Genomic DNA, 25,170 nt, shown 5'->3' on the forward strand with positions numbered 1-25,170 from the left:
TCTTATTCTTTTCTTACCCATAAACGAGTTTTCATAGGTCAACTGCATACATTCATTATGAGAGCGAGAATAGATATATCGCTTTGAGTAGATATTAGATATAAAACATACCGAACCAGATACGATATCGGAAATCGGTCAAACATATCGCGAACCATCATATGCTTCTGTATGCTAATATGCCAAAGTTGCGCCCAACGTAGCAATTTGAATTAAAACAATTTTTAGTCGCATTCAAATACCTTTCCCATTTTCGGAGATATTTAACTTCAAATATCACCTACAAATGTTCATTACTTATTTCGAAATTTCAGTAGTTTATTTATGGGAAGTTTCACAGTGCATTAAAATAACCAATGTGGTCTAGTTAAATGTGGTAAGAGCATTAATAATTTGAAGTAAGTGATATGAAATAAGTAACTAAATACGAGGAAATCTAAGATACGATTTTATAACTGTATATTATGAGGGAGATTGGTATGAGTCATACTTCGTTTGCATACAACTAGTCGAAGCGATTTCGGTATCCGTTATATGTTTTTTTATAACAAAGAACGTGACCTACTGTAGCTATAGTGAGGAAGTTTCCTTTTTTAATTCTCGAAAATTTTCTGTACCACCCACCAACCGCGGAACCCCAGGCCACGCAGGTCCGACTGGGGAACATACACCGCGCAGGTCCCAGGTAGGTCTTGGCCGCGCATGTCTAACCCAGCAACAATTCTCTTGTTTATTTATAAACCGCATTATTTTAAAATAAAAGCAAACCACTACGTTGCCAAATTTACCATTTTTAGTACTTTCAGCGAAAAAATAACAGCTTGCTGGTTGGTTTGAGGTTTTTTGTAACATGATACATTTTTATAACGTTTAAATTGAAACATCACCTTACTTCAATGTTTTTTATTTTTGAAGATACGAGGTACGACTACCTTATTACGAACAATTACAGCACTTTCCTTTCACATTAAAGAATTAGTATTAATTTAGTATGTTACATTACACGATTTGTTTTCTAAAATAGCATCAATAATTTATATTTCCTATCTATACTATTTACATAACATTATACAGTGTGTGATTTATTTTTTGACACGGATTTTTCTTTCAACTTAGTACATTCGCGGATACCTTCTTACGTGGTAGTATGATGCAAGTTTAACTGGGAAATCATTGTGATTGTCGTTGATGTTTTTGCAAAATTTTGACTGATTACAATCGGTGGAGAGATATTCTGGTTTTATTTATTAGTTTTAGTGGTTAATATTTTTCTGTTAATGTGTTTGTCCTTCATATTAAATACACTTTATACACGTAGTTATTTACATAAACTATACGTAGGAACTTTGGTTTCTTTTAAGAGAGCTCTCGCTGGAGTATTCTTAAAGTTTCGCTTTTTTTTAAATCACCATTACATATTTTACAGAAATGTACATTCTCGACTAAAACTGAGTAACAAAAGGTGCTGAGATCGAAACAGTATGCAATTTTACATTTTTACAACGCCCGAAAATTTCCGAAAATTTAGTACAAAAATATTTTTGAATTTTTCAGATTTTGACTTACATATTAGAAATAAGGGAAATAAATTACCTTCTTAAGTTTCTATTCAAAGTACATCCATAAGAGATATGTCCATCCTAAAATGAATATTTTAAAAAGAATTACGCCTAATCGTATACAAACATCATCTCGGAAGCTTCACGAACTTACACGCCATTACAAGTAAAATATCCAGAGAATCACAGATCGCCTTACAGAACTATTTTTGATATGAACCCCTAGACCATCCCCTTCGACATCATTCTGACTGTGTTTTTTAGCGCCTGTCTCTTGTTGCAGAACCATATTCTGATCACTTCTCTTTCATAACCTAATTGGTGAGCCAGGCCTGTGATTTCAGTACCTAAAATGATGCAAGAACTCATTAAATCATTATCTTCGGTTTTATTAATTCTTTATTTTACCTGAAGGATGGGTGTTTCTCTCAAAATGAGCGTTAAGTAGTTCAAGGGCTTGAGGGGTGAAAGACGTCCTCCTTTTTCTTTTTTTCGAAGGTTCTATCCCGATAAAATCTGTTAGATGGTTTTGGCCGCTTTTGTACCTTGACAAACTAATTTTATAAAATAATATAAAAGTGTTATTGGGAACAAAATACCTGTCTTCAGCTTCTTTCATCCATCGTTCCAGTACTGGTTTGATTTTCTGGGCGCTTTTGGGGGTAATGTCCAGTTTTTCAAACCTAAACAATATGGAGCTTAGAGTTTATCCTGCATAGCACAAAGTGATTGGCACAGGACACTAGCATAATGTGTGTTTATTTTATAAATATCAACAATTGAGGCTTTTAACCAAAAGGAAGTATATGCCAGTGCCCTGGCGCCAATACAAAACTACTCTATAAGGAGGGAGACCACTTACATTCTATATCATTTAAAAGAAAAAGAAAATATCCGAGGAGAAGCTTTATTATATTATATGTATTCATATTGTCACAGTCTCGGAGATTTTGATTTTTTTTAGTAAGAAAAAGAAAAATACAGACGTACATTGCTTGCTGTTGGGCAGCTGCAACCATCTGGGAGGCCAGGGCACTGGGAACAAAGAGGAATGTTTAGTGTTGGATGGTTTATGTCGAACTAAAATTTTTTGAAATGGCCAACCCTATGGGCTCTTGAATTTCTTTACAAACAACCCTAATTTCTTCTACAATTTTAGCCAAAACTTACCTACAAATGGCACTTTGACTATACGCAGGTCCTTCAGTGACACTCAAAGCCTGACCCACCTGCGTCTGCGTCAACCCTAAAGACAGTCTTCGCAGCTTAAAGGCTTTTGCAAAGTCTTTGATTTCATCCAAATTAATTCCGTCTACCACGTTGCTGTTTGTTTGATTAATAGTCGGCTGGTCTAGGGAGGGAAATAATACAAATTAACGTCACATTATGCCCTAAAAAAGGCAATAGGCGAAGCCCCACTTCAATTTACTTAATCGTTGTATCTATAAATTAGATTACACGAGACGCATTAATAATAATTAAACCCCCGTTACGAATAGCAATTTAAGACAATAACAATCAAGCCTCTATAACTAAAACTTACTTGGAGAATCTATCAGCAAATCCGCAGTAGAACTATCATTGCATCCAGGACTAAGCGAACTAGGACTTCTCTTCACATTGCTGCTCTCAGAAGCACCTGCGCTGCTCCTCCCTCCCCCATTCAATCCAGGTGAAAGGGCACTCCTAGAAATCACTGGAGGCTGATAATTAGGCAGAGTCTTCGTCTCTCCATAGCTTCCACTCCCCGTAACCAGTCTCGAGGGTGGAGTTTGCGAACTCGGGGGCGTAGTCTGGCTCAACAGGGGCGGTGCTTGTGAGAACATCGTTGTCGGTTGGCTAACGTAGGGCGGAGCCTGGCTCAGTAGTGGCGTTGATTGGTTCAGCAAGGGCGGCGCCAGGGAGTTGAGCAATGGGTTCGGTTGTGGGGGGGTGTGCGAAGAGATCATTTGCGGCAGCGATTGCAGCAGTTGCAGTGAGGCGGAGTTTAAGAGGGATTGGGGGTTGATGGTTCCATTTGCAGTAGGAACTGAAAAAAAATCTAATTGGCCTAAGAGGTTTTGATCTGAAGATTTGGTTTATCTAATTTCCTCTATGAATCAATTCAACTATTCTTCAAAATTAAATCAATACCTTGAGGGGGGGGTGGAGGGTTGTTGGCCAGCAAATTGCTTTGAGCCATTGCCTGGAGGTTCGCTAAAGAGGTTTGCATTACTTGTCCATTGTTTAAAGCCAAGTTAACCATCTGATCGCTGCTATTTACATGGTTTACTGGTATGGTGAGGATAGTCTGAGTGGCCAAACCTGCAAAATTTCGTAATTATAGTATAGGCACGAAGGCGAAGTGAGAATGGCAATTTTTATGAATATTTGTTGGCCTCTGTGCGGAAAAGTTACCATATGTAAGAGTTCTTGCGAAATTGGGATTTTTGTTAATTTCTAGGTGGTTTTTGATTACCATATACGGTCCATGTTCAATGATTTGAATTTGTTGAAATTGAATGAAAGAAATAAACTATAAGAATTAATTAGAGTTTACCTTGTGAGGTAGGTATCAGCAACTGCGCCCCTTGGATGCCCTGCACCAACTGACCAGATGCTAAAATGAACTGAGGCATGGGTGCCGGCTGGGGAGATGGTAAAAGATGGTTCTGGGGGTGTAATGAAGAAGCCGGTGGGGGCTGCGAGCTCAGAGGGGCCATGCTGTTCGTAGGGTGGTCGCATGGTATGCTGCTGGGCTGCGGCCGGGGGGTTGCAGCTGGAAATTCATTATAATTAATATTCCAGCAAATCATTACGAGGTTTACGGAGAAAGAAGGTCCAAAGATATTTTTCATCTGAGAATGTCAATATCGGGCCTTGAATTTAGATCGCTCTACAGGTGGGAGCGGTAAAATTTGTTTGTATCTCTCAGCGGTCAAAACAAAACCAAACACTTCCTTCATAGAGTTATTATGATAAATAGCAATTTTGCCTGCCCACACATTCAAGTTAAGCCTGTTTTTTTTCAGTACCAGGAATGCAGTAATATTCTTAACGATTATTAAGTACCGCTCCTTAGGTAATGCAAATAATTAAATTAAATATGTTTATTATTAAGCGACTAGGATAATCGGTAAATCCCATTACTGAAAACTTACAGAATGTAAAGTATATGTAGGAATATTGTTGGTTTAAAGACGTGAATGCGTCATGAGTTTATTTTTATAAATCAATCGGAGTTATATAGCCTGAGGACGTGCGAATGTGTGGTTCAATATCTCGGGAACGATTCGCGTGTCCGAATTTTAAGAGATTAATTTCAATTGGGCGAAACTAGTTTTTCCATCACAGCCAAAATCGGATAAACAATTATTTTCCGTGCGTTACACACTGTATATTTCACCGCGTACAAACACAAGTCCCAATTTATTCATAAAATCGAAAAATTCTACCGACAGGCAAATTGCGATTTTCATAAGTTTTGCGCCATAATCGCAATTAAACCGGGTGACTTACCGGAAAAATGTAATACAATTTCATAGGTAATAAGGCGATATTTGAATATTAAACACCGCTCGGGCGTACGCAATTAAAATGTTGAATAACCGCTCAAAATTAGTGCGGATCGGGTTTTTCTTTGAATCTAATGATTCTTTTAATTATAATTTTAGTTTAACTGATTGCTTTGGTAATTAAAAACCCATTTGTAATCACTTGTTATGGGGAGATTGGTCAATTTTTTTGAAGGAAGTTTGGCAAAGCACGCACCTAATTACCATTAGCCTGGATGCTTGAAGTCATAATTCTCATACAATTAACAAATTTGAATACAAAGCAGATTTGAGCCTGTACCTGAAGCGGCGTTCACACTGAGATTCAAAGGCCCATTGGCCATGTTAGTGCTGGTGCTAGTAGCCTGAACCGTGTGGAGATTTGCCATGCTGGATAGGCTGGCTGCCAGGGTTGCCACTTGAGGCAGGGTTTGGTGCAGAGATGCCAAATTTTGTAGGTTTTGGAGTTGTGCTAGGCTCGCCACTAAAAAATCAAATTGTTCTTTATTTAAATGTATTACTTCCAGTTCTCTGCAATTGCTGCATGTACATGCAGCTTGAGGGATCATCATGTAAATTTAAGAGCAGGGGTAGTTGAAGCAGTATTAATCGAAACAATTTGTTTAAAGTGTCCCGGGAAAAAGAAGTAACTTTTTGAAGCCTTGGAGAAGGGTGATGAAGACAGATTAGAATTGGGGGAGAAGGGGCTTCGAGGGGTAAACAGTGCTCTGAAATCGAATCGGAGGAAGAGCTGTTGAAAGAAAACGTAAAGAAAAATTGATGAAAAACGCTCAAGAAGGAACGCGGCGAGATACTTTCAATTCTTAGTCCGCTCTGAAGGCGTAAAGAGACTTGATAGAAACCCTAGAGAAGCAACTCGAAGTCTCTACCATGGTAGTGCAGAAATACTTCGGTGAAATTGAGCCGTTTTTACATATTCTTAAATTCAGTAAAGATTATTAATATCAATAAAATTTTGGACGAGACTGTAAAGAATTTGAAAGGAAGAAATCACATATGTGAAGCTGAAGCAAAGTGAAGAGGAGCTTTGAAAGATCCAAGAAGCCCCGCTTTGGAATGGACTGGAAAAAGAAACTACATAATTGCAGCGTACATTGAAGATATTGCAGAATGTATTTCAGAAGAGTTAATAGAAGAACTTGAGCAATTTGAGATCTCTGAGAAGAAGCAGCATCAGAAGATTCTATTTAGTGTAGAAACAACATAATGATTTGATGAGGATTTTACTTACTAGTTCCATTCAATTGTTGCTGTCCTACAGCATTGTGCTGTAAAGGTGGTCCGGGACTAGGCATTTTCCCGTCAGCTTGCCGAGGAACGTCCTCATGTCTCGCCTGAGGCGGCATCTGAGGTCTTTGAGGACACAAGGACAAGTCGGTGCACCCCGGATCAGTTGCAGGTGACGGCGAACCTACACTGGACGTTTCGGAACAATCGCTCTCCTGGAACGAAATTAGTAATCTTAATCAGCTCGGTTCAATTTATAATCAGAGTGCCATTTGCAACTAGAGAGAGAGCGAACAGCCAAAATAAGAACATTAGGAGTGTGTTTCCATGATGGCGCCCGAAGATGACCTGAATTATGCATGAATTTGTATTATTTGCCGAGCGGGCAGCGTTAATATCTGACCGCTTCGACGGGATTATGCATATTACATCCAGGAAGACTGCTGATGGATAAACGTGATGGAAGATCACGTGAATGCTATTCTGGCAAGGCCCGCTTTTGGAATTTACTTATACAACAGGGACGGGGGTTTGGGAGAGTTTCAAATTTATCCAGAATTCCGATACTTTTGTATTGAGTTATGTGATGTCGGAGATTTAAAATTATTGATATTACGGTGGTTTGCTACTTATTGAGTGTTAATCAGTTATAGAGAAGGTGCACGAAGTATGATGGTGTGGAGAAACGATCTCAAAGACGAATAATCTGTATCTCAAAGGCGAATAAGTTTCAGATAAATTGACTCGCCCTTATCTATTTAGCGTGAAACTGCAAATCGATGAAACTTGTGATTTACTAAAAAGATCTAAGGGGTCACTGACATTGAACCTTCTCCCACTAACTACAAAAAAATCCAATTGGACAAAGTTGGAAATTACTTTTTGTGCATTTTTCCCTCTTAAAACTCCCATAAAAACGCCTACGGTAGTTCGAAACATCTAAAATTTAGTAAGGAGATCTGAAGAAGAGAATCTCACTAATTTTGAAATTTTCCTACAGCATTTTAAAAGATATTTTAGAGTATATACACATTCCTGTACTTAGTTTGAGGGCCTTGATGAGACTTCTAAGAAAGTTTGCAGGAATTTCCATTTCGGGTTGCTTCTATATCGAGAAGTCCTTTTCTCTTAATGCAACTCGTTCAATTATTTTGGGAATTTAAGATCCGTAAACCCCTGAATACTGATAAAAAAGGTTAAGTTGGTTATGCAAATGAACTTATCGTATCCAAAAACCTCCCAGGTGCAATTTCAAGTCTGCAAATCAAAAATTGGAAGATTTATTTCCAGTTTATAGAACAAAAAAATACTTGGCACTTTGACACCTTTGCTATAGTTGATACTTTGACACCCAGTAGAGTGAGAACGAGCAACTTTCGTATAGGGCAAGTTTGACGGAATTGCTCTATTTTTTTACGTTCTTGCACCAAAATGCTGATTTGTACCATTGTTTCTGGGAGTGTCTGTAAATATTGCCACCCACCGCCACTGATTCTCAAAATAGATTACCTGCAACTACCGATACGAAATTCCTAGATGAACATAAATCCAGTTTCTGGATAAGGCATGAGGAGGACGAGACATGTGCTGGCCCGTAATCGAATTAAGTCTCAAGCGCTGCATAACACAAGACAGGGTCGCTCTTCATCTTTATTCATATTGTGCCCCCTAGAATATCCTTCGGATTAGCCCCCATTTCAAGTTTCGGAAAGTATTGCGTCAATCTTGATAGAAGAGATCAATCCTGCTGGGCAGCCGATGGGCGTGCCGTCGCGTACGCCCAAGTACCCGCATTCCTGGGCGCGAGACCTATTCATGAGGTATCGCAAAGGCGATGCTTTATGGCTACTGGCTTTCAAAAGTCATTAAGAGACGCTCGTAACTAATGCTAATGGCCCCAGCGCAAGCTAAAATGAGATACCGAACGATTTCTTGTTGCCAATGCATTTCTTATTACCGTTTCGTTGCATTTTAATAACGAAATAAATAGTCTGAGATTGATAAGTAAAAACACCTGCAATTTGAATGCATTAGCGCACAATGCCTTTGGTAAGCAAGTAACGAGCCCTTTATGACACTCCATCGACCCCGCTTGGCCCCGACCCATCCAGGGGCGACACAAACAAACAGACAACAACGACGGAGTTCGCAGTCCACTCTGAGAGAATCCGAACCAACTTTACATAATCTATTCCGTTATAATGATAATCAGGCAAGTCCCGCCGCATAATGGGGGGCCGAGGGTGGCCCCTGCCCCTTAACGAGGGGCGGCCGGACCGAGCAGAGAGCTCTTTGTGTAGTTAGTGTAATTAGAGCCGGGCCCGTACCGGCTACCTTATTTAAATGCAAATGAGCTTCATTTCGCAATATTAATGTTCCCCAACCCTGGTCGAGGAGCGGGAAGGCGGCCGGAAAGGGGTAAGATGTCGCGTGGTTGTCAGATTTAGGTTCTAAGTAGTCAAAATTTTAGGACATAGAATTTGCGAATTAAGCTTATATCCGAGAGAAGTCTTTAAACTGCATCAAAGACGCCTTAAAGCTTATTTTAGGTTATTTACATATTAGCGTGAGGTAAAAAGTTTTCACGCACACGCCCCGCAAAAAACTTTAGCGCACGCTAATATTTAATTGAACTTGCAGAAGACCGAAAAATTAGAGCACACGCGTTCTTGAGAAAAAATATTGTACCCAAGACATGCAAAAAAGTCTTTGTCGCGCTCGATTGTTGACCGAAAAATGATTAAATGCACCGCGCATTAATTGGTTTTGACAGTAAAACTGCTCCACAACTGATTTCCAAAACCTTCATTTGCTATGTCTTACTGGTAAAAAGCAAAAGCGTAGCTGGCCCCAGTTCGAAAGAAGAGAACTTATGAATCTGTGGATTAAATCTGCTTAGCTAAATTTAGACAAATGACTGAAAACAGTTAAACCCACTGTACGCTAGTGATTTTCCAAAGCAAAATCGACATTTTATTTATTTTTCCGCTTCAATATAATTAAAAATCTTTCGTAGCGCCGCCCCCATACGCAAATTACCAAAAATCGCCAGATTGCTACCACGTAGCTCATTTCACTTCTAAATCGCCATAAGCTCAAAATTGTTCGGCTGTGTTGAGCCGTTAGCAAATTTCGGATTTAAAATGACACCCGACAACATGGCAAGGCCATTTCGGACTTGAGGCCGTCTGACTTGACCCTTTGAAACTAAAACAAAACAGGGGAAAGCAGTGCATCGAGGACGCCTTAATTGCCGGTTGCCATTTGACTCTTTTTCCGGAGCAGGGGAGTAAAAAGATAAGTGTTTTGCGTGAAAATTAAGTGGTAACGGTCAAATTTTCCTGGCGAATCTTTCTAGACGAACTGATTGGTTTATTAGGCACTAACGATTCGGTTTCCTGGCATGCAGACAGATCGTCAGTGGAGTTCTAAATATTTGAGTACACGAATTCGAGGCGTCTGTGAATTATACATGATTGGCAAGGATAACACAGCCTGTAATTTACAACTGGACAAATAGCGTCTAATTCAGTTCTAATTAAATACACGGACGAGAACGATAGATGGACGGTCGGACTGACAGAACAATCGATCGCAGAGGAATCGCCCGGCTTCAGATAATTAGTAAAGGGACCAACGAGGAAGTCAACTGAGAGAAATATAGACTAAATTACCCTCTTTAACTTAAAAAAATGATCTCCAGTAAAAAACTGGCCTTTGCCAAGGCTAAACTGGTTAAACGGAGCAAGAAGACGACGACTCGATAATCAGATTTTCCCCAATACAGAACCTGATTATATTTGGGCAGTATCCCACATTACCCGTGGGCAGCGGCGGCTGCAATAAGAGAAAGGGACCTAAAAGGGCCGGACCCTTGGAAGTCGGGAGGGGGCGAAATTCGGTCTGAGACGGTCATCTTAGAATAGAGAGCGGTGGTCTGCACCGGCCTCTAATAGAACTCTACATGTAAGCTATTGATTAAAACGTCTCCCTCGCGCTAAATTAGGGCGGAATTAGAGGGTATTTGATGCAGTGGTGGAGGGGTCATTTGCTTTCAACCTTTAAAGTGGCATCCTCGGAATTAGCGCGTCTTAGATTAAGTTTTTCGTACAAGAAATGCTCATTTCAGTTGTAGATTATATTAGTAATGTTAAGTAGAATTTTCCTATACAGAGCGTTTGTTGCTGGAGCTTAATCATGAGGTTCTCAGTAGCCGTAAAAGATATAAGGTCGATTGAACTGGGGCAAAGTTGTGCGATTTGGATTTCAAGAACATGCCGGTTTAAAATTTGAGAAATTCTGATGACTGTCGGAGATATTTGAAAATACTGAAATTTTGGAAAAATGTTTTAATTTTTCCCTCGGATGCTTTGGCGAGGTAATTCAAAACGATTGCCACTTCATTATTGCAACTTTTTCTTTTTTACAACGTGGCGATATCATATCTGAAACCCGATGTTTCGATTCTCACCAACCATCATCAGTTTTGATTTTTTTTACAGAGGAGTTATCTTGAATTGTCACATTTTTGAACTCTGCACCTCTTCCAATTTTTAAAATATTTAGAGTAAATTTGGGAAGCACATACACCATAAGAGTACAGTATTTTTACCAAAAGTTTCCTCTAGGTTTTCTGAATACACCAGCATACGGAGCTGAAAAACATCGAAATTATTAAAGGCAACGGAAACATGAATACGTCATAGTTATATAAAACCTGATTACAGTTATAACTTCATTTTACTCTTTTTTAAACAGCCCTGACATATGACCATGTTTTCGTGGCCCTTTGGGGACCTGCCTTCAACGTGTTGAAAGATTAGCACCCTGATGAAGATAATAAAAATTACCGAGAGCTTAGTAGCTTAAGAGTTTTTCTCCCTACCGCTCAAGACCGAAAATCCAAGATTTGCTGGTCTAAGCTCTAACAAGTCAGTCAAGACTACCTTCTTCGTATTAAAAAAGATCGACATCGAGTAGATGAAGGGAAAATAGCCAAAAGTGTCCCTTTCCAAAAAATCCAGGAATGTTTATGTGTGGTTGAAGGGTGAAGGGAAGGAATGTTGAAGGTGAAAAAAGTTGAAGAGTGAAAGGACCATAATTGCATCCATTTCTAATGCATATTCTTTGCCTAACAATAAATCATCAGTTTGCGGTAATTTGAGTTTCAACAGTGTCTGGAAACGATAAATAAAACCCCGAAAACCGTTTTACTTATTTCGAACAAGACTGTTTCGGCTTCACCTCTAATATATTTAATTTGAAACAAAGCTGGCCGGTTTTAGTATTCCACGTCGGACTGCAACAAGATTAGAAAAGTAGATTTTCGAATTTGAGAAATGATGCAGCGCTCGTTAGTATTCCTGGGATGGCCCTTTCGAACTGTAAGGGTGTTAATAAACGAAGATAAATGCCCGGCGTAGTAAAGAAATGAAAAAGAGAGTAAATTGACCGAAGGATTGGGTGTTTTCGTCGAGTTAGGAAATAAAAGTTTGGCAACGTCGCTGACTTTAAAAAAAAGAAACCCCTCAATTCGAAACAATTGAACACTAGTCCCGGTCCTCCGGCGCCCCCGTTCGGACTATCGACCAAAAACAAAAAACGGTCAAAGAATTGTCCATCGTAGCGGACGGCGAAAAAGCCGACGAGTTCGTCCAGAGTGGACATGGCTGACTGCCACCGATCCACCAATCATTTGTTTTTCGCGATTTTCTTTTTTTTCAGTTTTATTTCGCGCCCCGCAGTGACAGTTGGTCATCGGTGAACAGCGCCAGGGGCGGCTTTAGGACCGATTCACATTTTACGGGAAAAAATCACGGACGTAGTACAATCGTCAATAACGTAACGATAATTATTCATTTTTGAACGGTAAACATTGGAAAAAATACATTTTAAATTCCGGCATGAAATAAAGGGATGAGTTTGACCGGTGGCAGCACACCCCCCTACAACCGCCTCCTGAAAGCCCGAGTCCTAATGAGTAATGACTAACGAGTTTGGCGGACGAAAATATGCAAATCAAATTGCCAGGCCTGTTTAATTATTCGGTGTTAGGTTTTTTTTCGGGGAAAACGACTCTAATGTAATTTTTTTATGGTGTCTATCGAACAGTGTTAAACGGACCTAATAGTGTTATCACAAAAAAATTCCTCGCACATCTAGCAACCTCGCATCAGTTAAATGTGTTAAACTTCCATGTCTTCATACTTAGTGTTACGTCACACACATTCCTGTCAAACCATTGTGGATGTTGCCAAATTTTGACGTTTCTCCTTTGTTAATTCAATAAGTTTCTTCGAACACTTTAAGTAGGGTCTCTCGATTCACAATGAAACACCGTGTATGTGTACTTTTTATGGGCTCATATATAGGATGTAATCTATATTTCCAAAAGGTAGTGCCATAAATTGTCCATATGGTACTGGATACCGGTTATGCATAATATATTAGGCCGGGTAGCTACCATGGATGTAATTAAGGTAAATTAGCGGACCGCCATTATTATCTGCAGACGCGGAGGCGGTCGTAAACAAGGCAGAAAGTCTGAGAAAAACGACCTCGTACATACTAATCATACCAAGGGGTCGTATACCAGTCAATGGGAGCGTGATTAGTTTGAATAACTTGCAGAACGTGCGTAGTACTCGTTTACGCAACAACATTTGCAGATTTTGTTATTTGAAGAGCAAACGAGTGAGCAATAGTTAAGAAATACTTTTTAGAAGTAAGCAAAATATTATTATTTCTATAATTTTTACATAATCTACATAGTGACATAGAAATAATTTGATCCTGTGTTTCACAGATGCCGCGAATCGATTGCCCGATAGATGGCCTCACCCCTGTATGTCACCATGAGAAATTTTAAATTACATTTTATTTATCTTTTAACATTCATTTTCCTTTCTTCACTCTTCTCACTACCTGCCTCACAAAGTGACGATTTTGATGACATCTTAGAAACACGTTGGCAATTTACTTGGGTTTCAGCTTAAGCTTAAGTTGTTGATAAAGATGGCGACTCGAAAACTCAAAATGTAAAATTTTCTATCCACAATACTCAGCTTAAACTGAAAACTCGAGTTGAAACTGAGACTTTTCTGCATGTGACGCTCAACTTGAAAGAAAACTGGAGGTGAAACTGAAAGATTGAAAATAGACTTCAATTGAGAATGAAACGCATTCTTCTCACGATTTTCAGTTTCTAAAGGAAACTCAGTTTGACACTAAAATGTGTTTTCCCATAATGTTCTCTTGAAAGAAAATTCGGATGGAAACTAAAATAACCGAAAACCTACTTTGATTGAATTTGAGAGGTATTTTCTTCAGAATTTCCAGCTTAAAACGAAAACTCGACTTGAAGTTGTAAAGTTTTCTCCTACGATACCTACACAACTGAAACAAAACTCGAGTTGAAGTTGCTACGTTATCCGTCCACAAAGCTCAGCTTAAATAAACTCGAATTGAAAATAAAACGACTGAAAAGGGACTTGATTGAAATTGACAAGTGCTCCCTTCACGATTTTCAGTTTGCGAAGAAACTTGGGTTCAAATTCAGACTTTTCCCCATGGCTTAGATTGAAATTGAAACCTCCTCTCCTCTTAATTTTCAGCTTATAATGAACACTGAAATTGAAAAAACAGATGTTTTCCCCGCAATGTTCCGCTTGAACGAAAACTCGGGTAAAAATTAAAAAGACTGATAGAGGATTAAATTGAAAGTGAAACAGCTTGAAAAGAAAACTCCGGTTGAAACTGTAATATATGAGAGAAGAGTTTCAGTGGAACTAATAAGTGCTTTTTCGCCATTTTTAGATCAAAAAGAAACTCTGGTTGAAATTGGGGCATTCGAATATTCGGCTCGGAAGAAGACTTGAGTGAAAGAAATTTATGCTGGATTTGGAATTGATGATGGTGAAAGAGCACCATTTTGATACAGAAGAGGAGCTACTGATACTAAACCATAGAAAAGGCTTAACGTGATTCTTGCAGTCTGCCACGTAATTGTTAGGACAACTCGCCAGAAGTAGAGGAAAATTAAATTTAAACCGATACAGAGCAATTAAACTTGAAAAACCAAAGTGAAAATGTAGATAGAATTCTTGCAGTTATTGTACGAAACATGGATTGTGGATAAGTGCTCCTGAATCGATCTGAAATAAAGAAAAAACTATCTCGATTCAACACCAACAAATAATAATGAAAAGATAACAAACTCTGGTTTTCTGTCAGGATGAACGCGCTGATGTGGACGACATTTTAATGTATGTGGTGAAAACAGTCAATCTTGAATAAACAAAGGAAAAATTAGTATTTATTTTGTCCCTAGATCTGGAATAGAAAAACCTTATTTATGGAGTTTTATTGTTTAAATCAGAGTCAGATGAATTGAACTGGCACAACTACAACCAAATTATCATAAATGAATATGGCTGTACTCGATGTGGGACAGTCCAGGCGACGACGTCTGCTTTGCTCTTGGTAATTAGAAACCTTTATGTAAAATGAATGCCTCAAATTAAGAGGCGAGAAGACATTACGCTTCGCCCGATTGCAGAACTTACTTTTAAGTAGTAATAATAATATTATCGAGAATTTCGCAGCTAAATTAGACGAAAAGTGAGCCATTAAAAGGGAGCGAAACACTTTCCGCTTTTACACTGTCATGCTGTTTATTTGTGCCTTGTAGAATCGAAAAAAGGGTTCCACTCGTTCGTCGAAATATTAGCGATGCCCGTGAAAATGAGTTCGCACTTGTAACTGGTCATGCGACTCGATATTCTCAGCCAGTTTTCATTGCATTAAAAAAAAAAAGTGTTTTTAATTGAACGTTCATTCCTGCCTTGCGAAAAGCGTTCGACTCCATTATCGAAATCTCAGCGATTCCTTCCAAACCGAGTTCGTACTTGCAACTGGTCAAGCGAGTCGCTGGATATTCTCAGCCAGCGCTCATTACACTTAAAAACAAAAGGTTTTTTAATTAAATGTTTATTTGTGCCCTGCGGAATCGAAGAAAGCGTTCGACTCATTCATCGAAATATTAGCAATTCCCGCAAAACTGAGTTCGCATTTGTAACTGGCCATGCGGCTCGTTCGATATCCTCAGCCAGTGCTCATTAGACTTAAAAACAAAGGGTTTTTTAATTAAATACGGTTTCACACATCAATTGCGAATTCATTTAAAACAAACTGCACAGAGCGGTTCATAATTAAAACTGATACGAGATATCGAGGAAATGTATTTCAACTTTTTCTCCCGGGGTTTTTTATTATTTCGTTTCGCCCAACTTCTTTGCCCCATCTCTACAGGCTTTCGGCGATTGGTCAGATTGATTTATACGCGTCCTTCTATCTTCATTTACTTTTTAGATCCCTGAAGATATTTGAAAGTGCTGAGAATCAAAAAGCGCCCATGGCAAAATCCCCTTCCATAGATCTTGCCTAACTAGACATGCACTTTCGGTCGAGCTACAACTACAAAGTACCTCAGCTAGATCCTGGCATAAAAGCCCTCGGGAAACCAAATAAATAAATAAGACACGCGATAGCCATTTCATAAACTGAATTTTTATTAAAATGACCGTTCCGAATCAACATAAACCCAATATATAACGAGATATTGGGGATTTCATCTTTCCGGAGTCCATTTGAAAAATTTTATTTAGATGCCGCGCCTTATTCCGATATATTGAAATATTATGCGGCTGCGGACGGTGGCCAGGGTTGCCAATGCATAACAAATAGGCTGGGGATGATCGCACCCCCTTCGGTCCAATATCGGACCCATCCCCGAGGATAAATGAAGGAGGAAGTATTTGAGGATCTTATTCAACTGGCAGAGGCGTACGCTCAAAGCGACGGTAATTACCATTTTATGGCGAATCTTATGTCATGCCACTGACTGTGAGGGGGTGGGAATTCCACACAGGCGGTATGTCATAGATATCAGGTTTTTAATTCCTAGGAAGGCTGAATTTTGACTTTAGCTTTAATCAAACGGAAGAAGCGTTTTAGGTAACTCAGCACGGATTCCCTACATTTAAATTGAATACCGTTTTAATTTTCGTTCTTCTGCAACAGTGGTGCAAATATCGCGAAAACAAAGAGATGTAACGTCGACTGCGATTATTTTTACCGGCCTGTATAATAGGGATTGGGACGACAAAAATGAATGCGGTGAATGCATATGGTTGAGTGATAAAATTCTTTCAAATTTAGATTAAAAAACTCCCCCCTCGAAACAACAATGGACGAGTTTTTCTTCAAATCCCTCATCATCAATCCTCATTCAAATGACCTGTGGTGGGCCTCTGTCTTGAAAACCATTAGTAGCCTGGAAACTGAGGGGTTAAACTGACTTACCGGAAGGCTATAGTGCGGTTGGCTATGCCGATGACACAGCAATCATTTCCAATTGGCGAGAGGCATGTCGAACCTCAAGGAGTATATCACCTGGTCATAATCACTCCATAAACAAAATACAACGATTTCATAGTACGAGATCAGCAATGCGACAAAGACATAGAATTTCACAATGCTACATCAATTCTAATGAAGACGGCTATAGTCGCTATATTGACACCACTGCCATTCATCAGATGTTTACTGGTAAATAGCAAATGACTTCAATCAACGCTCTAACTTTACGGTTCGCTGACTATTACGAGATATTTTCTAATGATTATTCGTTATTTGTACGGAAAAGCTGATGGTCCTGACTGCCACACAGGAACTTATTCATGACGACCATAGCCGTCATGCCATATAATATCTAAAAAAAAATGACGGTTATAACCGTTGCCTCCGCAAATGTACATTGGGCAAATTGGAATATGTTCCTTTGGGGGTTTCTGGTGCAACCGTCACAAACCAGTGGCGTCGTTTAACTAACTTTCCTTACTCTCCAAGTTTGATCTGAGCAGTTATTTGCACACTATTTGATAACTTTTTGGTTCTGGCCTTCGTGTGCATTATTTATTCATCTCTTGATTATATTTTGCCTTTCGTAGAAATAAAATCCAACAAACTTTTCGGGCTCAACGTAAGGTCCGCCTTTCTCAGTGATTTGATGTCCGAACCTGAATACCAGACTCCACGAGGAAAATTTGGCCTATACAAAATGGTCGTAGAATGAACTTATCAGCTTTTCAGAAGTGATGAATGAGGGAGCAATGAAAACAGTCAAACGGTAGGTGGCACGCCAAAAATGCATGGAACGTAAAACATGTAACGTGAGAGATATATTTTAACTCTCTTTGGCAATAATGGAAATTTAAACTAATTGTGGTAATTTTTTTAAATCATATTTTATTGTATTGACGCACAACGGCCTAAAGCAGGTTATTGTAGGCCTTTGGTCTAACAAAAAGTACAAGGCGGCCTACTATCGTAACAAGCGGGCCGAGTATTTTTCAAATATTTCTATCCATTCTAGCGTTGAAATAGATAAAATCATGTTAAAGAATAACTTTTGAATATTTTTTGATAGTTAGAATACAAAGCATTCAACATCAAAAGGTTATTAACGAGGGGGTAAGTTAGTTCAGAATTTTTCCATTTGGCCAATAAATAACGCGAAATGTAGACCTATAAAACTTATGCAAGCGACAATTCCGGGCCGCATTTCTGCACAGGTGGACAGACGACACGTCCAGGGAGACGGCTTGCCAATAAAACTCGAAAAAAGTGCTTAAATGAGCCACCAGTGCATCCATCGTTCTGCTATCTGGAAAAATAATGGAAACCAAGCCATATAAGCATAAACAAAACGGGAGGCTTAGCGGCCAGATAGCGGAGCGGCCATTTTTAATAGACGGCGTCGCGAAAAAAAACCGGCCGCCGGCCAATAATGGTGATTTATACCGGACAGAAGCGGTGGGACGTGGATGACTAATGCCCTCTCGCAGCGAGAGGGGGTGATACTTTATTATATTTTTACGGGGAATTTGAATAATACGAACCACCGTAATTGGATGTCGTATTTGCTTTCCAAAAGGAATTTATTATTTCCAACTCGAACCATTGACCAAAGGAAATCTCTTAGAAGAGCTGTTAGTGAGGGCTCCCCCAAGAACTTAACCTCCAAAAACAGGGATGGAATTCAAATCGCTGAAATAGAAAATCGATGTGATTCGGACTGACTCGGCCAGTTCGCTCCTCAAGCGAAAGGGTGAAGCAACCCCCTCGCCGCCCCCTCCCCCTCGTCCCTCCGCCGCCTCATTTGAATTTCTAATTAGCAAACCTCCATGCAATTATTGGATTAATGTAAATTACGGCGACGCGTTGTGCTCCGACGGAGGGCCGAAGGGGGGCGGACGGGGGGGGATAATTAAAATCCGTTGATTAATATGTAAATTTAATAAGATTACAGTTCCAGGAACGAAGCCCAGACAGAGAGAGGGTTTTTGCGACGATTGCGCGAAATCGAAATTTCTACTACTAGATTGTATTGGTTTCCCGTTATGATCAGCTTGAGTGACTAGTATCAAATAAAGTGGCTTAAAAAGAATTTCCTACCAGGGATAATAGAGGGGCTCACCGACAGGTCGCTCAGGTAGTTAAAGTCAGGACATAATTTATATTTCCAAGTTAATTTCAATTTAACATGGAAATTATAACCACCAAGACATGCCATTAAATGAACATGCGGAGATCGATGGCTAATTGTACCTTATTAAAAATGCAACCATCTAAATGACATGAAATAAACCCTTAAGAGTCCATGCGACTTGAGTTTTCACATAATTTCCGGAGATTAACATAATGTGCATCATAGTAGGTAAAATTATGTACATAAACGAGAAACAAAGACCTCTTAATATTATTAAGAATTCATGAAAAGCAGATAAAAATAGGGAAAACAATATATGCACGGGCAGTTTTTCCTGGTCGGGACTTAATTGGTATACTAATAGATTTTAAAAATTTATAAAATTAAGTGCAGTTCGGGATCAAGACATACCGTAATTACTCCCATAAAAACTTGATATACGGCACGTCAGCCATTTTATGCTGCCAGTCGTCATTAAATAATGGCATTTCTATTGGCCTGGAAAAACACATTTGCCCTGGATATATATGGGAGAAGGACAGGCCAAGAAAAAAATGCAGAAAGACAAAAATCTTATGTTTTCGAAGAACTGGAGTTAACACCTAAATTTCAGAAGGGGAGTGCTTCGTATCGCATGACTGGCGAAGGTCCTTCATCAAGGGTTTCAGTGAGCCACAAAATTTTCACCGCCAAGACCTTTCTGGATTTGAATTGAAATATCCAGACAAACAGGAATCAGGGTCATTCGCTATAGTATCTGAGGTCGTAAACCTTCGTTAGCGTGCATCCGCCCAGGGTCTCTTGGTATGTCCTCCTCTTGGACACTACTGCAACTTCGAAAAATTCTTGTCTCTTGAAGACTTTTTTCGTCGTCTGTTTCAGCTCGTTGAAATTTAAGTTCAAAATGTGCAATTTTTCCTGATTTCCAAACTTTATCACCTACGGCCTAGTCTGCACTCCATGAGCATTTCCTGCACTCAAGATTTATCTGAGTTTATTGGTTCAAAACTTGAAAACAAATTAAAAATCGGCAAGGAAGGTTACTTGAAACAGCTACAATTCGAAAAACCTAGAAGCTAAGGAACATTTCTTCAGTAACTAAGAAAAAAATCTTCGTTAGTTATGCATCTCTTGGACGTACCATTTGTGGTACTGAGAATATCATTAATTTTCTGAAGCTCCTTTTTCTCTCATTCTATCCATAAAGCTGGTGTCCTTCATGAAGGAAAACCCCATGGAAATAATTTTTGATTTACAGAAGTCCAATTGAATGAGCCTTTGCCGAAGCCTTTCATTCAGTTTTCTTCATCATCATCTTTTGTTACTTTATTCCTTTTTCCAAATGTTTGTGCAGATTTTTCATCGTCAAGTCCCCCGAGGGTAATTATCCACCCCATGTGATGGATCGTAATCAGTGATAGTCACTTCAAAGCCCCTCTTGCCCAACTACATTCTTGCATATCATGTAAATTTTTCAAATTCAAATTAGAAAATGATATGGAAAATGGAGGCGGAATTATGTGTAATTTAAACTGTGACGGAGGGGGGCTCATAAACCTCTTTGAGCCATCACTTCCCCTTTCCCCACCCCTAACAAAATTACCTCCGAAACAATAAAACAGACACCACGGGACCTTATAATACAATTTAGAACTGCAGCGGGCCTGGCCGTGTAGGGGGGAGGGGCCCGCAAAAAAAGCTATAAATGTATTTCATAATTAGTTAATTATGCAGTATTTGGCCATTAGTGATTGTGTGATTGCCATTGGCCGGACCGTTGCCAACCGAAAAAATGAATTTTATTAAAAATCAATACGTGGGCACATTCGCGTGTGTTTTTAAATTACTGATTGAAGCTGCGAACAGGGGCGTGCGTCCGGATCTTTCGGCAAATAGAGGAAAAAAAGCGGCGTCGAAAATAGGCGCGAAACTGAAGATAAATTAGCTGCAGTTTCGACAGAGGCGTAACCACAATTCTCTACCTAAAACAATAGATGGAAAATTAATAAACTCCAATCAATATAGGAACTATACGGGGTCCTGTAAAAAAACCTACAAATTTGTAAGCTCTTGTTCTTTGATAGCTAATTTTTGACCTCGCTTGTAGCGGAAGCCAAACTTTGTGGGCGATGGAGCAACTGAAGACTGGGGGAAAGTTTATGTTAAGGGCAAGAAATTTTCAAATTAAGCTTCACCTTCCTCCTGGAATGTTCGGTCCCTCTTGGCGCAACTAACACTTTCTGAAAAAAATCGCTCCTCATTGAAAGGGAAGTGTGAACGCAATACATGAGCTCGCCTCAAGCATTCCTCCAAGAGATGGCTGTTTTTTAGGGATTCTTGAGCCTCGGCAACGGGGTACTGGGATTAGTGCCCATTGGGGTGTTTCTGCTCTTTGGGGGGTGGCAAGTGGTAGCCGCCACTGGACTGTCCGGTCCGCTAATACGAAAAAAAGCCATGCGCGAAAAACAGAAGCTGATGCCGCGGACTAATCACAAAGAAAATAAAAAATACGCGGCGGCCGATAACACCCCCTCGCCCCTCGTAGGGGGAGGCTGGCCCCTTTGTTCTCCTAACTGATTTTCGAACATATACACACACATTCGGTAGCGGTGGCGGAACAAAAGCTAAAAACCAATAGTCCTTCATTTTCATTTATTTCGTCGAACCGATTCGAAATAAGGTTCGGATTTGAAGGGGGGATCCAGATGAAATGGGCCAATATTAATTAGTTTTTTTAAGTGATTAAAATTAACTCGTCCGTAGACGTCATAATTCTATTTGCAGGCACGGAAATAACATGCGGGGCAAGAAACAAGACAAATTAAGGCCCCGAGCGGTATATACTTAGTTTAGTTGTGTAATAGAAAATCGATTAGAAATCGGACAAGAGGGGGGAGGGGTCGTAGGAGCCGTCGGGTCGGCAAATTACTAGGGGGAGCAATCATTATTATAATTACGGAATTAATGGGAAAAACTGGCAACGAATTGGGCAACGTAAGGGGCCGATAATTCGGACTCGGATCGGCAATTTAAAGCGGATAACTTATAATGAAATTAAATTTCCATAACGAACTGTGCGTCGTACGTTATTGAATTATGCTGCAGAGACATTTATTGTTACTCATTGATTGGTTTGCCAGAAAAAATCACTCGCTACCTCCTTCACCTCCGAAATTTTTGGAAACTTGTTTGATTCCTCTATATATACGCTCAATCCCCCTTAGACGACCCCCCTAACACCTCATCAGTCAGAGTCATTACGAACACAGATAATTAATTACATTTACTCTCCCACCTTCGTAGAATTGCATAACATTAATTTCCCCCCTTTCGTCCCTTTCTCGTCGCTTAAACCCCTTTTTGGACCCCTTTGGATAACTAGCGACGTTGCCAAATCGCACCGCCTTCAAAAGATCTTAACCTAAAGCATACACCATTCGTACGTACACTAACCCCCAATATTCGCCCGCAATACAAATAATGGCTTTTCCAAAATAGGACTTTGATTAAACAACCATTACCACATAAAATAAACTGGACGTAAAGATAAACTTGACAACAAGGCCTTCGAATGGGTTACAATCAACATTTCTCATTATGCGAAGCAGGGAGTCGTGGAGAATAAAGAGACGAATAAATTATAATTCGTAATTGCCTCGGAAAGGGAATCGAGGGCTGGTTACATTAGGGCCGTCGATGGAAAGGCCTGGTCTATGCGGAACTCAACTCAAAGAAACTGCTCTGAAGTACCCGGCAGAAGTGCCAGATTTATAATTGAAACGGATCAGTCGGAGTTCGGGAGTGGTCGCCCGGAGTCTGACCGGCGGTCTCAGCTCAACTTTAATTAGTTCCAGATGCAAAGGGTCAGTCTCTACCTGAACTAAGTTACGAACAGTTAGCTGAGTAGCCTCCAAGTTTGTTATTCTGACCCTCATTATTATCTGGCAGTCTCATTCAACTAAATTTGCAAGAAAAATTACGAACAGCGGCAACACTGACATATCAGTTGAATCTTCATGTGCTTTCATTAAGACAAATGAAGGACGCGCTCTTGCCACATACTGCACAGAGCTATTTTTCTAATCAGAATAACCAGGTTGGCTTCTCATCAATGAAGGACAATGAGCAAAGCCTTAAACTTATTATTTTTGCGATAAAAGCCCGGGTTTGTGGCCGGATTATCACATGAAAGTCCCGTGGGAGAGATGACAAATGAAAGCCGAAATGAGCAATTATTGACTGGCTTCGTGGTTCAATGGAGATAGCAGGAATAAGACGACGTTTCAGATCATGTAATCCTTAAATGATACATGGCTATTGATTATGAATTTCTTTTTGATGAGCTGTTAAGGGTCTTCGCTCAATTTAAGAGTTTAGGGCGGAATTAGAAGTATGGTGCATTGTGCTAAAGAGTCAGACGTGGTTCTGCGTTGACAACTTCTTTCTTTCAATTTCAAATTAAAAAGGCCTTACACGCCATTATTTTCCATTAGGCTTCAGACTCTCCATGTAGATTAACTCACTAGGGAAATAGACACATATATCCTCCCTAAACGTCGTAAAACTTTCTCCTTCCTTATTTTCAAGTTTTAGTTTCACCCTATGAATTAGTTATACTTGGAAATGGTATATTCTGCAACTAGTGCGATTCTACAAATACCGGACGTTTCCTTTCTGGTATAGAAATATCCATTAGTTTTTGTCACACTTTTTTGGTCAAGTTTCTGCCCTGATATATTTTATTCAGCTTGTTGCCAGGTCTCCTGTGTGTTCTGTTTCAGTTTTATGTTTTCTTCATTTCCTCTTAATGTATTTCAAATATTCTTTGTCAATTGTGATCTATATCTTCGTTTAATTTTCAGGATTCTTCAAACGTTTTTTTCTTCTGGAAGTGGAGAAAATTTTCCTGCTGCAGCCCATCCTACAGATTCTTCAACATCCAGATATTTTCAAGTAAGCCTGCGATCATGCATATATTTCTCCAACCATAAATTTCTTTGGCCAAATTTTATTTTTATTTATTTCCAGATTTCCACTTTTATTACAGTAATTCTGTAGTGTTCCACATTCCTCTCAGTTGATGAGATGTATTTTGAAAAGCGGGAAAACCCCTTTTCCTTTATCTATGATCGTGTCGTGGTCATCAGTTTCCAAAACTTTGAATGGCGACTTCAAGGAAACTCACCTGATATCGTTTTTCATTGATAGGTGTCTTTGAACATTGTGCCATAAATTTAACCACGTATCCTGGGTCCTAAAATATTACAAAAATTCATATAACCATATATCGAAAGGCGCTTTATTTTTGATATGCAGCAGCGTGTGAAAGGTTGGTCCCTGAATATGTTTTTTTATTAATATTTTCGAAATGTTTCGAAGTAAATTAATGAAATTTTGTACTTTATTGAAAATTTTTGCGCTCTTTCTGAATCTCTAAAAAGAAATTGCCACATTTTTCCAGACGCGGGTAGTAGCACTTATAAAGCATCTAAACTTTTTTGTATTTAACTTTGTTCGAGATCTTACAAGAAAAATATTAAATTTGAACATTTTTAAATACAAAAGGTACTCTTGGTGAAAGTCGAAATCTTCAAGAGTTTTCGAGAAAATTGAAATTTAATAAATCGGTGGATACTATTTTTTATTAAATAAATATCAGATTTAAAACCTTTTCCACTCATTTTCTTTAACAATAATTGTAATTAAACAGTGTTCAAAGACGAAAAACTACCAAACTTTATTAATAAGTGCTGTCATATACGGAAATGTCAAAAGTATTTTTTGTTTAATTTCAAGGCCAACTGGGTTTTAAATCTGATATTTATTTAATAGAACATAGAATCCATCGATTTGTTATATCTCAATTTTCTCGAAAACTATTGAAGATTTCAACTTTTAACAAAAGTACCTTTTCAAGTACTATTCCCCCGTACTACCCGCCACTGAAAAAATGTGGCAATTTCTTCATATCGATTCAAAAAGAGCATAAAAAGTTATGGTAAACTACGAAATTCCATTATTTTATCTCGAAACGTTTCGAAAATATTAATAAAAAATCATCCTCAGGGGCCAACCTGTTACACCTTGCGTATTGAAAATGAAGAACATTTCGACATATAATTTCAACGAAGTTTTCGTCATATTTTGAGGCCTAGAATATGTGGTTGAATGTGTGGCACTATGTTCAGAGACACCTTGTATGCCCGGTCTCACCTTTTTTAACAATTTTCCTGTGTGAGATGTTAACCAGGACTAACCTATCATTCAAGAAGCGATTACG

At 39.1% G+C, this 25,170-nt stretch overlaps 1 protein-coding gene across 6 annotated transcripts in view; it reads right to left on the minus strand.

The window, feature by feature from the left end:
• Window positions 1-888: 888 nt before the first annotated feature.
• Window positions 889-25,170, minus strand: part of pdm3 (pou domain motif 3) — a 43,740-nt gene continuing 19,458 nt past the window's right edge. Inside the window, exons 3-12 of one of the 6 annotated variants that reach the window (XR_010752440.1) lie at window positions 6,345-6,555; window positions 5,394-5,576; window positions 4,099-4,317; window positions 3,693-3,863; window positions 3,103-3,588; window positions 2,730-2,910; window positions 2,550-2,594; window positions 1,968-2,242; window positions 1,714-1,906; window positions 889-1,640 (exon numbers count right to left, since the gene is read on the minus strand). Coding sequence is in view for 5 of the 6 variants with exons in the window: in XM_066396076.1 (XP_066252173.1) it covers window positions 1,782-1,906; window positions 1,968-2,242; window positions 2,550-2,594; window positions 2,730-2,910; window positions 3,103-3,588; window positions 3,693-3,863; window positions 4,099-4,317; window positions 5,394-5,576; window positions 6,345-6,555 (1,896 nt within the window). In the remaining variant the exon portion in view is untranslated. Of the gene's footprint in view, window positions 1,907-1,967; window positions 2,243-2,549; window positions 2,595-2,729; window positions 2,911-3,102; window positions 3,589-3,692; window positions 3,864-4,098; window positions 4,318-5,393; window positions 5,577-6,344; window positions 6,556-25,170 lie in introns of all 6 variants that reach the window. The other 5 variants (XM_066396077.1, XM_066396078.1, XM_066396080.1 and 2 more) reach the window with 5 other exon arrangements.

This window comes from Euwallacea similis, chromosome 13 (assembly GCF_039881205.1).
Source record: "Euwallacea similis isolate ESF13 chromosome 13, ESF131.1, whole genome shotgun sequence".
In the NCBI taxonomy this organism is placed as follows: domain Eukaryota; kingdom Metazoa; phylum Arthropoda; class Insecta; order Coleoptera; family Curculionidae; genus Euwallacea; species Euwallacea similis.